The sequence below is a fragment of the Coregonus lavaretus genome, assembly GCF_964263955.1.
Source record: "Coregonus lavaretus genome assembly, chromosome: 18".
In the NCBI taxonomy this organism is placed as follows: Eukaryota; Metazoa; Chordata; class Actinopteri; order Salmoniformes; family Salmonidae; genus Coregonus; species Coregonus lavaretus.
The window spans coordinates 26,674,216-26,692,799 of NC_140005.1; the positions used below are offsets into that span (position 1 = coordinate 26,674,216).

Genomic DNA, 18,584 nt, shown 5'->3' on the forward strand with positions numbered 1-18,584 from the left:
GCTGCCTCTGATTGGGAACCACACCGGCCAACATAGATAAACACATACTAGATAACACACATAGAATATACACAACATAGAATATACACACCCTGACTCAACATATAAGAGTCCCCTGAGTCGGGGCGTGACATCATCTTGGGGATTACAATGTTTAATAGGTCCCTTTAAGAATGCCCAAAATAAAAAGGTTATTTTGCACCAATCTAATACAGTACAGTAAAATGGTGTATCACTGGATGGTTATTTGTTAGATGTCAAATATAAAATGTAATCTAAAATATAATCTATGTAACCCAAAAGTAATTATTTATCATGAGATGGCCATAAACAATAACTTGCATACTCCAAGAAATATTATTTTTATTTTTTTTGAAATTGCTGAGGTGTAGTCACTTTCGAGGACACAAGCTCAAGTACACAGTACAAATATGATACACATATGAAATATTTTATGATGTATTTCCTATTCAACAAAACTGTATGAATAAGGCTTGAAATGACGTATATGCTTTTTAAATATATTACAATAAAATTCTAAAATGACTAACTATAAAATGTCACCTTCCTTATAACTGTAAAATACATATTTGTATGTTTCGTGTTAGAGAAAATGTGCATATTGTCTAAAGGTTTCTCTTGAACAAAACTTCTGCCCCCACCCTTCTGAACATCGGACAGGACTATAGCTTGGCTTCCTGAACTCATTATGAACTGGCCTGCCTTCTCATATTAATCTTGTCCGTCTATGACAAACAGAATAAAAAATATGTGTTTAAAATCTATGAATTATTTTTGATGACTTCGATAAAGTTCTGGATGCGATGAAACCATTCTCTCCTGCTGTGCTAGGATCTAAGGATTGCAGGCATGTGCTTTGTCAGTGGCTTTCAGCCAGGAGTTAATGGGCAGTCAGAAGAGTGAATGAAATGGTAGGCAGGACATCCCAGCTTCAAGTGGTGTCAGATTTCACAGCCTGAGGTGCACAGGCGGAAGAGATGTACTCCCGAGTCCGTGAGATCTAGGGTTATCGCTAAACGCACGGCATTTCAATCGATGGTGTCCACAGAGCAATTTATAAGCAACCATTTCGGTCAACCGGTACCAGAACCATGCTAGTCCCCTCTTTAGGGTACTTTAATTACAAGAGCATTGCAGACTTAACACTCATTTGACCTGTAACTTGGAGAAAAAGGGTGGGGCATCCAGGGAGCTGGTGGTGTCCTGGTTGTCCAGGAGGGTCTTCTTCACCCTCTTCACGGCAGAGGCAGAAAGGTTGGATTTGAGGCTAAGCAGGGCGGACACCTGGAATTCACTGTGGGTCAAAGGTGAAAAGGTTGACCTCACTGGGTGTTCAATGCAAACACAGCATCATCTGCAGTGTGTTATTGGCCTTGTGCAAGGCACTTCAACTGAATTTAGCATTATAACATGAACTGTTTCAGCTGTATCAATATAAGCAATCACTGCATTAGAATATGCAAAGGAGATACAAAATCACATAGCTACAGTATTGAGTAACAACAGTTATGTGAATAAGAAGTATAAAAGTTTAACCTGAGATCAGGGTAAGCTTGACTCAGAGTCACTATCTCCAGCTGTATGGAGGAAATGTCTTGGAGTTTCAGCACTTCAGCAATCTTGGGCAGGATGTCACTCAGCCACTCCTCCCTGGAACCCTGTGACAACAAACACAATATGATCTCCAGTGTGTGAGTGAGTGAGTGAGTGAGTGAGTGTGTGAATGAGTGAGTGAGTGAGTGAGTGAGTGAGTGAGTGAGTGAGTGAGTGTGTGAATGAGTGAGTGAGTGAGTGAATGAGTGAGTGTGTGAGTGAGTGAGTGTGTGAGTGAGTGAGTGTATTCTCACCGCTTCAGTGAACAGTTTGTGTAGTCTCTGGCCATCCTCACACACCAACCTGGCCGCCTGCTCCTGCATCTCTTTGTCTCTCAACTTGATCTTCCTCTTCAGTAGCCTCCTCACGTACTCCACTGTCACCTCCAAGTGCAGCTGGCTCAGCAGCTCCTGCACAACCATCTGACCAATTAATCAACCAACCAACCAACCAATCAACTTCTGAATCTATCAATTAACCAACCAACCAACCAGGAAATCAGCCATTCCATCTCTCAATCAATCTGTTAATCAATTTACCTGATGACAGGAGTCAGTCAAGCCCTTAAGATCCTGGGTGTGTTTGTTAATTCCTTCAAACAGCATCTCAAACACCTGTTTCTTCTTCTCCAACCAGACGGGTGTCCCCAGACAGCTGTACTGAGACTGTGTGTGTGTGTGTGTGTATGTGTGTATGTGTGTGTATGTGTGTGTATGTGTGTGTGTGTGTGTGTGTGTGTGTGTGTGTGTGTGTGTGTGTGTGTGTGTGTGTGTGTGTGTGTGTGTGTGTGTGTGTGTGTGTGTGTGTGTGTGTGTGTGTGTGTGTGTGTGTGTGGAGAGGAGAGGGCAGATAGACAATAGAGCAGTACTGTATGAAGAGCAAGGACAGGCTAGTAGGTACATTCCACTTTACATTACTTTACTCAGACTTAAAATCAAAGAGAGATGAGTTGTGTAAGTCAGCAATACCTTGAGATCCTTGTGTATAGGGCTTGTTAAAGATGTGTAGCCAATGTTTTTCATATCAGCTACTATGGACAGACAGCATTCCTTTACATCCACTGGGAAGATGTCTGCTTTGTTCACAATATAGTCCCTGTGTGGAATCATAGACATCAAATTAGATGACTAGATTATGTCATGGTGGTCCTATCAATTTGGACATCAAATCACACAAAGAAAAAGTAAAACATACCTAAATTGTTCAACACAGGCAAGATTGGCCATTATCACAGTTCTGCTGTTTCTGTTGTTGCTTCCCTTGAGAACTTTCTCCTGGAATTTCTTGTAGCTGCAAGTGTGTAATTTGGTATATTAGAAATAGATAATCATCATTTGATAGTATATGGAGTAGAATACAATACAATGCATTGTAACTTCAGGACATGCAATTATTTCCTGAAAAAAGTTTATATTACCTATTCAAGAAGTCCTTCAACAGGCACACAATTATCTGGACTTTGGACGTGTCTCCCAAAACTGTCTCTACTGATTTCACTGCAGCATTAATAAACTATAGGGACAGAGAAATATAACATTTATTAAATTAATCCCTGTTAAAGTAAACAACTTAATTTGTGACTAACTGAATAGTTAGAGCAATAAAGGCATGAGGATGCCAAATATTTCCTATATGATGTCTACCTGAATTACGTCGATGGCCAAGGGGCTAAAGTAACAGTCGTCTCTGAGCTCAGGCACAGACCCATCCATCCAGGCTTGCTCCTCCACCTTCAGCACTTTGTTGATCAATATCTGAACCTCTGTCTGAAAACAGGGCATGAACAAAACAATGCATCTAACAAGGGAAACATTTATTTCTGCTATCTAGAACCTAAAAGGGTTCTTTGGCTGCCCCCATAGGATAACCCTTTGAAGAACACTTTTTGGTTCCAGGTAGAACCCTATTGGGTTCCATGTAGAACCCTTTTCCCAGAGGATTCTACATGGAACCCAAAAGAGTTCTACCTGGAACCCAAAAGAGTTCTACCTGGAACCAAAAAGGGTTCTACCTGGAACCAAAAACGGTTATTCTATAGGAACAGCCAAAGAACACTTTTGGAACCCTTTTTTTCAAGAGTGTGGGCATATTACCATAAACCTTTTTTAAATGATCCACAAGCAATCATTTACATCTCCAGATGTAGGATCTTAATTTGACCCTGCTTCTCACAGCAGGAAAATAATCCTGCAACAACAGGAAATGTTAATTATTGTGTGGATTATAAATTGACATTTTTGTAGGGGTTGGTACATTTTTAATAAGGGCAAATCAAGTCTGAAAATTGTATGTGGAAATTACAAACATTAGAAGCCTTTTTAAACCTTGAATTGTTTAAAACATTTTTTTGTTGTTGCAAGATCCTACATCTGTAGGTGGGCAAATCTAGGGCTCTATTCAATCTGTATTGTGGAAGTTCAGCGTTGCAGCGAGATTTAAATTTAAAGGCAACGTTCCTGCGTTAGCGGAGACTGCTTTCACGGTAAATGCTGCATATGTCGGCTCAATCTGACATTACCTTTACATTTCTATCGTGCAATCTGTAATGCTTCAGCGATACAGATTAAATAGAGCCCCTAATCTTTTTCTGTACAAAAACATAAACAAGTGGGTCAGAAAGCTGTGGTCCAGTTTGCAGGACACATTTTAATTTAAATCATATTTACCTCTTTGTGAGTAAGATATTGATTCTCCAGTGGTGTTGTCAACTCCTCAGTCAACAGCTTTCCCAACGTTTCAGGGTTAATCACCTTGGTCAGTTCCGGATTTTGTAGAATTCTAAAACAAAAACCAGGAGTTACTATGTTAGTCAATCACATCTCCTAACCTCCTTATATAGTATTTTAATAACCAAACACAAACAAGACATCACTCACTCTGGGTAGGCAACATTCACCCAATGCAGGAGGTAAGAGCAGTCCTCCATGCCCAGCCCATACTCTTCAATCTTCCTCATCCCTGCGCTGAAGGCTTGGTGATACATCTTTCCATAGAGGTTGCAGATATCCATGTCCTCTGGGTAGCAGCCCTTCACATCCTTCACCACCCTCAGCAGGTCCTCCTGCAGGCGTCTGCCCTTCCCACAGACCTCCCTCTGCAGGGAGGAGCGTAGCTTGTTGCTCTCTTCAGGGGGCAATTCGGCATTTTCCATACGCTCCTCCACCAGGCTCTGGAGGACAGTGTTGTGGTGACGTCTACACTCACTGGGCCTCCAGGCAGGCTGTTTACCCTCCTGATTCAGCCATCGCCTATCCTGCTCCTCCTCCTGTAGGATAGCCTTCACTGCAGACTTCAGAGCCTCCAGACTGTCTTCATCCGGACTGAGAGAACTCTTTACAGCCAGGTCTATGTGGCTGAGGAGGGCTTTGTGATCTCTGGTGAGCTGCTCTTTCTCCTCCTTCTCCCTCTCTGTGGTCGACTGAACCACCTCTTCTGAGATCTGTCCATATAGATGCTCCTCTCTCTCAATCAGCTGTTGGCCAGCAGCAGACAGGCGATTTCTCTCAAGGTTCTGCTCAAAGGTCAACACCTCTGAGGGGAAAGACAACAAAGACAGTGTAGTGTTTACAGTGTCTAAACTATCTGCCCTAAAACATGTACATATGAATGTGCTGTATGATATCTGTTATAATAACCATCTACAGATGTTATATAAAGAAATGAATCAGTCATAAGGAAAATGTAAATTCCATATCAGGGATTTTGGTAATAACCTTTGACAAGAAAGGACTCATTTGAAAAAGAAATGCAATGAGATAGAGAAGGGCAGAACTCATTGCAGTGTTTACGCACCCTCGAGAGGGGCAGTAATAACGCTGGATGTGTTGTGGACATCTGGAGCAGTGATGTTGGTGTTACTCTTGGAATTCCGTCTTAGGAATTTTAAAGGTTTAAACTTTCTTCCAGCTGATGTTGTCTTTCCACTGTGTTCCACTGGAGAGTCTGGTTTAGTGGATCCTGTTCCTGAGACTGGGTTCCTAGTCCCTAGGGTCCACATCACTATAGAGAGACAGTCAGAGACAGATGGACACTTACTGCATTTGCATCAGAGGTGGCATGCCAATGGTGGTGTTTACAGATACAATGTGTTATAAACTGATGGTATTCAATCTGCTGCGTTGTTAAATATTGTAGCGATAGCACTACCGGGTGATCTGAAAAGTCATAGTCAATCGATCAATAATATAATAATACTTTTAGCAAAAATGTTTATTTTCAATTTACAATCTATAGAAACAATGAGAATAGAAGGGTTCAGAACTTTTGTAAAACATCACAGTACAGTTGAAAAAGATATGGTAAATAGAAATCCAATATGGATGGCGTTAAGAGATAGATGGGTGGTGTTGAATGGAGTTGAAGGATGGGACTAATAACAACTAACAATAACTAATAACAACAAGATAACTAATGTAAAGCATACTGTGTCCATAATAAGTATATAGGTTATAGGTTGAGAGCTTTTGTGAAAGAGCATAGTTAGAAAGATATGGCATATAGAAGCAAACCGGATGGACATCATGAAAACGATCGGAGAGATTGAGGGTAGAGGAAGTTCAGGAGTAAAAACAAACAAAATAGAATTATTGTAAAATTGACTGTGTCCGTAAAATGTATATAGTATGTATAAGCTGGAAGAAGAGGCCTAAGCATTGTTGTTCACTAGTTTACTCCAATTAGGGAAGGGGTGGTGGGTTTGGAAAGTAATAAAGGGAAATATATATTTTTAAGGATATGCATATATACAGTGGGGAGAACAAGTATTTGATACACTGCCGATTTTGCAGGTTTTCCTACTTACAAAGCGTGTAGAGGTCTGTAATTTTTATCATAGGTACACTTCAACTGTGAGAGACGGAATCTAAAACAAAAATCCAGAAAATCACATTGTATGATTTTTAAGTAATTAATTTGCATTTTATTGCATGACATAAGTATTTGATCACCTACCAACCAGTAAGAATTCCGTCTCTCACAGACCTGTTAGTTTTTCTTTAAGAAGCCCTCCTGTTCTCCACTCATTACCTTTATTAACTGCACCTGTTTGAACTCGTTACCTGTATAAAAGACACCTGTCCACACACTCAATCAAACAGACTCCAACCTCTCCACAATGGCCAAGACCAGAGAGCTGTGTTAAAGGACATCAGGGATAAAATTGTACACCTGCACAAGGCTGGGATGGGCTACAGGACAATAGGCAAGCAGCTTGGTGAGAAGGCAACAACTGTTGGCGCAATTATTAGAAAATGGAAGAAGTTCAAGATGACGGTCAGTCACCCTCGGTCTGGGGCTCCATGCAAGATCTCACCTCATGGGGCATCAATGATCATGAGGAAGGTGAGGGATCAGCCCAGAACTACACGGCAGGACCTGGTCAATGACCTGAAGAGAGCTGGGACCACAGTCTCAAAGAAAACCATTAGTAACACACTACGCCGTCATGGATTAAAATCCTGCAGCGCACGCAAGGTCCCCCTGCTCAAGCCAGCGCATGTCCAGGCCCGTCTGAAGTTTGCCAATGACCATCTGGATGATCCAGAGGAGGAATGGGAGAAGGTCATGTGGTCTAATAAGACAAAAATATAGCTTTTTGGTCTAAACTCCACTCGCCGTGTTTGGAGGAAGAAGGAGGATGAGTACAACCCCAAGAACACCATCCCAACCGTGAAGCATAGAGGTGGAAACATCATTCTTTGGGGATGCTTTTCTGCAAAGGGGACAGGATGACTGCACCATATTGAGGGGAGGATGGATGGGGCCATGTATCGCGAGATCTTGGCCAACAACCTCCTTCCCTCAGTAAGAGCATTGAAGATGGGTCGTGGCTGGGTCTTCCAGCATGACAATGACCCGAAACACACAGCCAGGGCAACTAAGGAGTGGCTCCGTAAGAAGCATCTCAAGGTCCTGGAGTGGCCTAGCCAATCTCCAGACCTGAACCCAAAAGAAAATCTTTGGAGGGAGCTGAAAGTCCGTATTGCCCAGCGACAGCCCCAAAACCTGAAGGATCTGGAGAAGGTCTGTATGGAGGAGTGGGACAAAATCCCTGCTGCAGTGTGTGCAAACCTGGTCAAGACCTACAGGAAACGTATGATCTCTGTAATTGCAAACAAAGGTTTCTGAACCAAATATTAAGTTCTGCTTTTCTGATGTATCAAATACTTATGTCATGCAATAAAATGCAAATTAATTACTTCAAAATCATACAATGTGATTTTCTGGATTTACAGACCTCTACATGCTTTGTAAGTAGGAAAACCTGCAAAATCGGCAGTGTATCAAATACTTGTTCTCCACCCTGTATGTACACTGCTCAAAAAAATAAAGGGAACACTTAAACAACACAATGTAGCTCCAAGTCAATCACACTTCTGTGAAATCAAACTGTCCACTTAGGAAGCAACACTGATTGACAATAAATTTCACATGCTGTTGTGCAAATGGAATAGACAACAGGTAGAAATTATAGGCAATTAGCAAGACACCCCCAATAAAGGACTGGTTTTGCATGTGGTGACCACAGACCACTTCTCAGTTCCTATGCTTCCTGGCTGATGTTTTGGTCACTTTTGAATGCTGGCGGTGCTTTCACTCTAGTGGTAGCATGAGACGGAGTCAACAACCCACACAAGTGGCTCAGGTAGTGCAGCTCATCCAGGATGGCACATCAATGCGAGCTGTGGCAAGAAGGTTTGCTGTGTCTGTCAGCGTAGTGTCCAGAGCATGGAGGCGCTACCAGGAGACAGGCCAGTATGTCAGGAGACGTGGAGGAGGCCGTAGGAGGGCAACAACCCAGCAGCAGGACTGCTACCTCCGCCTTTGTGCAAGGAGGAGCAGGAGGAGCACTGCCAGAGCCCTGCAAAATGACCTCCAGCAGGCCACAAATGTGCATGTGTCTGCTCAAATGGTCAGAAACAGGCTCCATGAGGGTGGTATGAGGGCCCGACGTCCACAGGTGGGGGTTGTGCTTACAGCCCAACACCGTGCAGGACGTTTGGCATTTGCCAGAGAACACCAAGATTGGCAAATTCACCACTGGCGCCCTGTGCTCTTCACAGATGAAAGCAGGTTCACACTGAGCACGTGACAGACGTGACAGAGTCTGGAGACGCCATGGATAACGTTCTGCTGCCTGCAACATCCTCCAGCATGACCGGTTTGGCGGTGGGTCAGTCATGGTGTGGGGTGGCATTTCTTTGGGGGGCCGCACAGCCCTCCATGTGCTCGCCAGAGGTAGCCTGACTGCCATTAGGTACCGAGATGAGATCCTCAGACCCCTTGTGAGACCTTATGCTGGTGCGGTTGGCCCTGGGTTCCTCCTAATGCAAGACAATGCTAGACCTCATGTGGCTGGGGTGTGTCAGCAGTTCCTGCAAGAGGAAGGCATTGATGCTATGGACTGGCCCGCCCGTTCCCCAGACCTGAATCCAATTGAGCACATATGGGACATCATGTCTCGCTCCATCCACCAACGCCACGTTGCACCACAGACTGTCCAGGAGTTGGCGGATGCTTTAGTCCAGGTCTGGGAGGAGATCCCTCAGGAGACCATCCGCCACCTCATCAGGAGCATGCCCAGGCATTGTAGGGAGGTCATACAGGCACGTGGAGGCCACACTGTGACACTCTGGCTCCGGGACTTTTGTATTTGAGCCAGGGTGTATTTTGTTATGTTGGGTTTGGGTGTATTTCTAGGTTTGCCTTTCTGTTGGTTCATTTCTAGGTTTGGTCTATGACTCCCAATCGGAGGTAACGAGTGTCAGCTGTCGGCTCGTTATCTCTGATTGGGAGCCATATTTAATCTGAATGTTTTCCTGTGGGAATTGTGGGTTTTTGTTCCAAGTTCAGTCTTTGTCACTGTTGGACTTCACTTTCGTCTTTTGTTTTGTATTGACGTGCTTTTCTAATTAAAGTCATCATGTTCACTCAAAACGCTGCGCCTTGGTCTCCTGTTTTAGACGATCGTGACAGAAAAACCCACCATCAAAGGACCAAGCAGCGTGTCCGGGAGCAAAGAGACTGGACATGGGAGGAGGCGCCTGGTAAGGAGATCGAGAGGCTGGCGATGGCCCAGGTGGGCAAATCGTGGTCCTGGGAGGACATGCTCGGGGGCAAGGGACCTTGGGGGAAGATCAAGGCCCTGGCGAGAGAGGAGCAACGGCGTCAGCAGGGTCATCGTTGGAAGGACGTGAGGCAACCCCAAAAAGTTTTTGGGGGGGGGCACATGGCTTGGGCGGCTGGGCAGCAGGAGGCTGCCACAGGGAGATGTTGAGAGAAGGCTACCGGATTACGGGAGCCATTGGCGAATAGAGGGAGGGAAGCAGTTGAGGCACGGCGTGAGAGACTGAGGTGTGTTACCAGTCCGGACCGGCCCGTTCCTGATCCCCGGTTAAGGCCAGTGGTGTGTGTTCCCAGTACGGACCGGCCTGTTCCTACTCCACGCATCAAGCCCACGGTGTGCGTCGCCAGTCCAGCCCGGCCTGTTCCTACTCCACGCATCAAGCACACGGCATGGACGACGGAGGCAAAGATGGGGCGAATCCAGGAGGCCACCAGGCCAGGGGTACACCGCCCTGTACGTCCTGTGCGGATGCCTCACACAGAGTGTGTGAGGGTAGGCATTCAGCCAGGACGGGTGGTGGCCGCTGTTCACTCCAGGCCTCCTATCCGTCTCCACAGCCCGGTCCGGCCTGTTCCTGCCACCCGCACCAAGTCTACGGTGTGCGTCGACAGCCCTGCCCGACCTGTTCCTGCTCCCCGCACCAAGGCTACGGTGTGCGTCGACAGCCCTGCCCGGCCTGTTCCTGCTCTACGCACCAAGTCTACGGTGTGCGTCGACAGCCCTGTCCGGCCCAGTCCTGCTCCCCGCACCAAGTCTACGGTGTGCGTCGACAGCCCTGTCCGGCCCAGTCCTGCTCCCCGCACCAAGTCTACGGTGTGCGTCGACAGCCCTGCCCGACCTGTTCCTGCCACCCGCACCAAGTCTACGGTGCGCGTCGCCAGCCCGGTCCGGCCTGTTGCTGCTCTCCGCACTAGGCCTTATGTGCGTCCCCAGGGTCCAGCATGCCCTGTTCCGGCTCTCCGCACTAGGCCTTATGTGCGTCCCCAGGGTCCAGCATGCCCTGTTGCTTCTCCCCGCACTAGCCCTGAGATGCGTGTCCTCAGCCCGGTACCTCCAGTTCCGGCACCACGCACCAGGCCTATGGTGCGCCTCAGACGGCCAGAGTCTGCCGTCTGCCCAACGGGGCCTGAACTGCCCGTCTGCCCAAAGGCGCTTAAGCCGCCCGTCTGCCATGAGCCTTCAGAGCCGTCCGCCAGACCGGAGCCGCTAGAGCCTTCTGCCAGACAGGATCAGCCAGAGCCTTCCGCCAGACCGGATCAGCCAGAGCCTTCCGCCAGACAGGATCAGCCAGAGCCTTCCGCCAGCCATGAGCAGCCAGATCCGTCAGCCAGCCATGAGCAGCCAGATCCGTCGGCCAGCCATGAGCAGCCAGATCCGTCGGCCAGCCATGAGCAGCCAGATCCGTCAGCCAGCCATGAGCAGCCAGATCCGTCAGCCAGCCATGAGCAGCCAGATCCGTCAGCCAGCCATGAGCAGCCAGATCCGTCGGCCAGCCATGAGCAGCCAGATCCGTCGGCCAGCCATGAGCAGCCAGATCCGTCAGCCAGCCATGAGCAGCCAGATCCGTCAGCCAGCCATGAGCAGCCAGATCCTTCAGCCAGCCATGAGCCGTCCAGCCAGGATCCGCCAGAGCCAGCCAGCCAGGATCCGCCATTGAGTCCGGTGCTGTCCCTTAGCCCGGTGCTGCCCCTTATCCTGGTGCTGCCCCTTAGTCCGGTACTGCCCCTTAGTCCGGTGCGGCCCCTTAGTCCGGTGCTGCCCTTTAGTCCGGTGCCGCCCCTTAATCCAGTGGGGTTTAGTTGGGGGGTGGTCAGGTGGAGGAGGCTACGGAAGCAGATAGTGACTAAGGTGGGGTGGGGACCACGACCAGGGCCAGAACCGCCACCGTGGACAGACGCCCACCCAGACCCTCCCCTAGACTGTATGCTGGTGCGCCCGGAGTTCGCACCTTTAGGGGGGGGTACTGTGACACTCTGGCTCCGGGACTTTTGTATTTGAGCCAGGGTGTATTTTGTTATGTTGGGTTTGGGTGTATTTCTAGGTTTGCCTTTCTGTTGGTTCATTTCTAGGTTTGGTCTATGACTCCCAATCGGAGGTAACGAGTGTCAGCTGTCGGCTCGTTATCTCTGATTGGGAGCCATATTTAATCTGAATGTTTTCCTGTGGGAATTGTGGGTTTTTGTTCCAAGTTCAGTCTTTGTCACTGTTGGACTTCACTTTCGTCTTTTGTTTTGTATTGACGTGCTTTTCTAATTAAAGTCATCATGTTCACTCAAAACGCTGCGCCTTGGTCTCCTGTTTTAGACGATCGTGACACACACACACTACTGAGCCTCACTTTGACTTGTTTTAAGGACATTACATCAAAGTTGGATCAGCCTGTAGTGTGGTTTTCCACTTTAATTTTGAGGGTGACTCCAAATCCAGACCTCCATGGGTTGATACATTTGATTTCCATTGATCATTTTTGTGTGATTTTGTTGTCAGCACATTCAACTATGTAAAGAAAAAAGTATTTAATAAGGTTATTTCATTCATTTAGATCTAGGATGTGTTATTTTAGTGTTCCCTTTATTTTTTTGAGCAGTGTATTTAAATGTATGTGACCAATACAATACAATTTGATTTGATTTGATTAAGGTGTTAGCTTGACAGTCGCTGAACAGGGTTCGAGTCCTGCTTGTGGGTAACCCCCAAATTCGCTATACACCAAGTCAATTGGCTCTGTCATATCCTCACATGGCCTCTCCTATCATTGCTACGCAAACGACACACAACTCATCTTCTCCTTTCCCCCTTCTGATAACCAGGTGGCGAATCGCATCTCTGCATGTCTGGCAGACATATCAGTGTGGATGACAGATCACCACCTCAAGCTGAACCTCGGCAAGACAGAGCTGCTCTTCCTCCCGGGGAAGGACTGCCCGTTCCATGATCTCGCCATTACGGTTGACAACTCAGTTGTGTCCTCCTCCCAGAGTGCGAAGAGCCTTGGCGTGACCCTGGACAACACCCTGTCGTTCTCCGCTAACATCAAGGCGGTGACCCGATCCTGTAGGTTCATGCTCTACAACATTCTGAGAATACGACCCTGCCTTACACAGGAAGCGGCACAGGTCCTAATTCAGGCACTTGTCATCTCCCGTCTGGATTACTGCAACTCGCTGTTGGCTGGGCTCCCTGCCTGTGCCATTAAACCCCTACAACTCACCCAGAATGCCGCAGCCCGTCTGGTGTTCAACCTTCCCCAGTTCTCTCACGTCACCCTGCTCCTCCGCACACTCCACTGGCTTCCAGTTGAAGCTTGCATCTGCTACAAGACCATGGTGCTTGCCTACGGAGCTGTGAGGGGAACGGCACCTCCGTACCTTCAGGCTCTGATCAGTCCCTACACCCAAACGAGGGCATTGCGTTCATCCACCTCTGGCCTGCTGGCCCCCCTACCTCTGCGGAAGCACAGTTCCCGCTCAGCCCAGTCAAAACTGTTCGCTGCTCTGGCACCCCAATGGTGGAACAAGCTCCCTCACGACGCCAGGACAGCGGAGTCACTCACCGCCTTCCGGAGACACTTGAAACCCCCACCTCTTTAAGGAATACCTGGGTTAGGATAAAGTAATCCTTCTACCCCCCCCCCTTACCCCACCCCAAAAATTTTGAAAAGTGGTTATCCCACTGGCTATAAGGTGAATGCACCAATTTGTAAGTCGCTCTGGATAAGAGCGTCTGCTAAATTACGTAAATGTAAATGTAAATGTAATGGTCCTGTCCTGTCACAGCACTGTGAACCACGGCACATTGAAGTATATGATTGGTCTAATTATGTAAGGGATCAAGGGGATTGGATGCATGTTTTAAAGAAACGCCCCTCAACATTAGAGTGGCGCTGAATTGAGAGAGAGAGAACGTTCTCTGCTGAGTTTATAAATCTGTAAAAAGACGCAGTGGCGACCCGTCATTCAGGGCAGGTGGGGCAGAGTCCCACCTGTTTTGCATGTTATTTTGTAATTAATATGTGTCACATATCAGTTTGCAAACAATGTAAAAAATAAATAAATAATTGAGTTAATAAAGCCGCACCCAATTGTCACACTTGAGTAAAAGTTTAGATACCTTAATAGAAAATGACTCAAGTAAAAGTGAAAGTCACCCAGTAAAATATTACTTGAGTAAAAGTCTAAAAGTATTTGGTTTAAAATACACTACAGGTCAAAAGTTTTAGAACACCTACTCATTAAAGGGTTTTTCTTTATTTTTACTATTTTCTACATTGTAGAATAACAGTGAAGACATCAAAACGATGAAATAACACATATGGAATCATGTAGTAACCATAAAAGTGTTAAACAAATTAAATTATATTTTATATTTGAGATTCTTCAAATAGCCACCCTTTGCCTTGATGACAGCTTTGCACACTCTTGGCAAATACGGTGCCTTGGGGATGGTAATGTTCTCTCGTGATTGGCTCAGTGTTCTGTCACTCATTGGGACACTATGTCACTGCAAAATCTACAGGGAGAGCTCGAAAATTCAAACATTTACATTTTAGTAGATGCTCTTATCCAGAGTTAGTGAGTGCATACATTTTCATATTGGCCCTCCGTGGGAAACGAACCCACAACCCTGGCGTTGCAAGCGCCATGCTCTACCAAATGAGCTACAGGGGACTATGTCACCCCCTTGGGTGCTGCCATAGACTTACATTAGAAGTGCCCATCCAAGAAGGCTCAAGGTCATTGGCCACAGATAGAATGACATCAAATCATGTTATATCTACAGTAGCTTTGATTGAACGGATCATGTCAACATCATACTTTCAAAATCTTAGCTAGCAAGCTAGCAGTCATCATCATGAATCAAGTCGACAATCTACTGGCAAATCCTTTTCAATCCTTGTCATATGAAGAGAAATTATGAAGAGAAATTATAGATAAAACGTATCGGTGCTCATCTGCCATTGGACATAAACATTACACAACAAGTTGGAAATCGCAAATTCAACAATGAGTGGTTTGGTAGGAATCAGTGGCTAACTGCAAGCATTGCAAAGCAATCACTAGCCTGCTATTCAGTGGAGTGGATGTGTGGTCCAAGTCTGGGTTTAAAGGTCTCTTTTCCAAGCTTAAAGGGATAAACATTAAACATTGGCCATGCTGTCAATCCAGCAAGACTTCTGGCATTTTCAAAACAACTGGAAACTCGGAACTGGGAAATCTCAGAGTTCCCAGTTCAAGACAACTGGGAACTCTGAATGAAATTAGCTCCGACTGGGAAAATACGTTTTGAACAGTCATCCAACTCGGAATTCTAAGTCGGGAACTCTGGCCTCTTTCTAGAGCTCCTACCTGAAGATCACTGACATCATCATGATTCAACCTTGTTTTTCTCTGAGTTCCCAGTTGTCTTGAAAGCACGATAAATCCAGAGAATGCCAGACTTTGATGACAAAGTTTGATGACAACATTTGCCCGTGAAGGACCACCGCGCCACCTTCCTGTTCACGTGAGCACAGTACAACAAGGTGAGTCCAAAAATGTCCTGTATGCTGCTGCATAAATGATGTAATATGCCTGGGAGATATGTATACTGTAGCTAAGAAAGTAATACTAAGTGTATGTTGTGTAGTAAGTTGTTAGTAGCCCATGTACCTCACCCTAATAATTTAGCCTACTGTTCTGACTTGGTGGTGCACATGTAGCCTATGGCCTGTTTTAGAGAAATGTCATCATCGAATATTGTAAGAGCTTTCATTGTCTGCTTATATGCTCCCTTTATTTATCCTACAGTTCTGACTTGGTGTACAGGGAGAAAACTGTAAGAACGGCCCATGTTCTGAATTCTGTCGCTGTACATTTCAAAAGTGCTGAACAAACAGTTATATTGACAACGTCCGTCCTAGCTCGCTCATTAATGTCTTAATCGAAATTACAGATTGCCTCTTATCTGCTCATCATTCCCTTATGCCACAGTTTATACATCTCAATTGTCAGTGGAAACCACGTTTGTTTAAGCAAGTCAGCCATATCAGCTATGTTTTTTTAACAAGCAATAAATGAGGCTGAATGAACTGTTTTGCTGCCAGACAAGGCTCCGCTGATAGCCAGGTGTAACTGCTCTAATGTTTCAACTCCAGCACCGTAAAAACATCAGCTATGCAGATGTTGGCTAAAGCGGATCTGATTGAATCAGCCCTAAAGAAATTTGAGGCTATGGAATTTATCACCTGTTTTAAACAGATAGTTAATATTGACATAGCTAAGCAATAGTCTGATTTATTTTCCGTTATGTAATGTCATTGAGTTCTAGACTTGAAAAACGTAAGAAATGATCATGCCTTACCTGCTTCATCCCTCAACCCTCTAAATAACTCCATTCTTCCACAGTTCGCGCTGCTATAAATGATGGGTCAAGTGTTCTACCTCCCCTGCATGTGGTCAAGATGAACTGAATGTTGCTTAGCAATAGACACCTCAGGAGGATACCGGGCAGTCCTTTTATAAGACGGTTGAGCTGCTCTTTAGCAACATTGCTTCCTTCCTCATATGACGTTATGGGTTTTCATGTTGGTGTAGCTTTGCTTCTGTTATCTGACACTTTGGAGTTTATTTTCATAAAGCATGTCACAACAGTCTCAACATATTTTCCCAATCCTATCATGTGCTGGGTTGGCCTGCATGCATCTCACATGATAAACAGGCAAATGTGTATTGACTTCAACTAAAACTTTATGTACAAGATAATGATTACTTTTATGATACATTTGCTTATCATTATATTTACAATATAATTAATGAGCTGACACAAATGATCAGTGAACTATGAGAACAGTATACAGTAGATGTTGGATGGATTTATTTGGGATGGACTTGAAATCTATAGTCATACAAGACACGAATACAAAGGAAGGAAACTAAAGCTTTCACTTAACTAACAAATGGAGAAGACTGCATTTGTTTTGTGGTTTAATTCTCAAATGTTATATTTCAAATCCTCGCTCTTAACCTCACAAAAACAGAACTGTGGACTGTGGGGTAAATTTTTTTTTTTTTTTTTAAAGTAGGCTAATACCTGCAACGAAATGCATCTAAGTAGCCCGGAAATAGTTGTACTTTCACTTTCCTCAATGGTTAAGTTTGTTCAACACTGAACATCAGGGGTGCAACTTTCACTGGGGATGGGGGGGATACCCCACATTCTGAAATTGCATTTTTGTCCCCCCCCCCCACAGTTGTATTATTGGAATGTGATAAAAAAAACAAGGCAAGGGTGTGCTTTAGGATCATGCGGACGCCTCTGAGTGGTCCAGACCAGACCCAGACGTCAGCCCCTCTCCAGGTTCGGGGCCTCCCACACCAGGGTCCAGACAGGGCTTGGAGTATAGTGGGAAGAAGGAGAGGGGAAGCAGTGCGCCGAGGTCCAGACCAGACCAGGGGCGCAACAGGGAGGCGGAGAATAGGTGGTTGTCACGCCCTGAGCCGGATCCGCCCACCCGGCCCCTACCCTGTTAAGTAAAGGTTGTGCGGTCGGAGTCTGCACCTTTGGGGGGGGGGGGGGGGGGGGTACTGTCACGCCCTGACTCTGGGGACTCTTATTTGTTGAGTCAGGGTGTGTATTTTCTATGTGGTGTAGGTCTATGTTATAAGTCTAGTATGTCTAGATCTATGTTGGCCGGTGTGGTTCCCAATCAGAGGCAGCTGTCGCTCGTTGTCTCTGATTGGGGACTATACTTAGGCAGCCTATTGGCACTAGTGGGTTGTGGGATCTTGTTCCGTGTGAGGTATGTTGTTTGTGTACCGTGGACTTCACGTTTCGTTTAGTTTGTTGTTTTGTCGCTTGTTTATTCGTTCCAAATAAACATGTATGCATATCACGCTGCGCCTTGGTCTGACCCGTCGATGAACGAACGTGACAATGTAGATCTTGGTGGAGCAAACTTCTTTATTTTTATTTTTTATGCATGCCAGCAAAGCCACAACACAGTACTAAACAATACATTATTTGCACTATAACGGTGACAAACTGTGCCCTCAAACTGTTAGGGCCTACATAAAGCTGTCCCAACAGCAGTCCCAACAGCAGTCCCAACACCTTACCACTGCTACACCTGGCTGTCAGCAGAGCCTTGTCTGGCAGCGAAACAGTTCATTCAGCCTCATGTACTGCCTTTAAAAAGAACATAGCTGATATGGCTGACTTGCTTAAACAAACGTGGTTTCTACTGACAATTGAGATGTACAAACTATGGCATCAGGGACGACGAGCGGATAAGAGGCAATCTGTAATTTCGATTAAGACATTAATGAGCGAGCTAGGATGGACGTAGTCAATGTAGCTATTTGTTCAGCACTTTTGAAATGTACAGTGACAGAATTCAGAACATGGGCCGTTCTTACAGTATTCTCCCTGTGCACTAAGTCAGAACTGTAGGATAAATAAAGGGGGCATTTAAGCAGAATGAAAGGTCTTACAATATTCGATGATGACATCTCTCTAAAACAGGCCATAGGCTACATGTGCACCACCAAGTCAGAACAGTAGGCTAAATAATGAGGGGAAAAGGGACCAAAGTATTAGGGTGAGGCACATGGGCAACTAACAGTTTACTACACAACATAGTATTACTTTCTTAGCTACAGTATACATATCTCCCTGGCATATTACATTACAAGATTTTGAAAGTATGATGTTGACATGATCAGTTCAATCAAAGCTACTGTAGATATAACGTGACTTTATGTCATTTTATCTGTGGCCAATGACCTTGAGCCTTCTTGGATGGGCACTTCTAATGTAAGTCTATGGGAGCACCCAAGGGGCTTGAATCTTTTAGCTCTACCTGTAGATT

The 18,584-nt window shown here is 45.6% G+C and overlaps 1 protein-coding gene across 1 annotated transcript; it reads right to left on the reverse strand.

Moving 5' to 3' along the window:
* Positions 1-374: 374 nt before the first annotated feature.
* On the reverse strand, positions 375-16,283 carry LOC311145469 (tumor necrosis factor alpha-induced protein 2-like). Its single transcript, XM_084181713.1, has 12 exons — positions 16,079-16,283; positions 5,407-5,613; positions 4,491-5,145; positions 4,281-4,392; positions 3,258-3,380; positions 3,032-3,126; positions 2,809-2,904; positions 2,583-2,709; positions 2,154-2,279; positions 1,869-2,024; positions 1,558-1,679; positions 375-1,315 (listed from the first exon to the last, which is right to left on the reverse strand). The coding sequence occupies exons 1-12, from the start codon at positions 16,110-16,112 to the stop codon at positions 1,168-1,170; spliced, it is 2,001 nt and encodes a 666-aa protein (XP_084037839.1). The 5' UTR covers positions 16,113-16,283; the 3' UTR covers positions 375-1,167.
* Between the last annotated feature and the right edge of the window lie 2,301 nt (positions 16,284-18,584).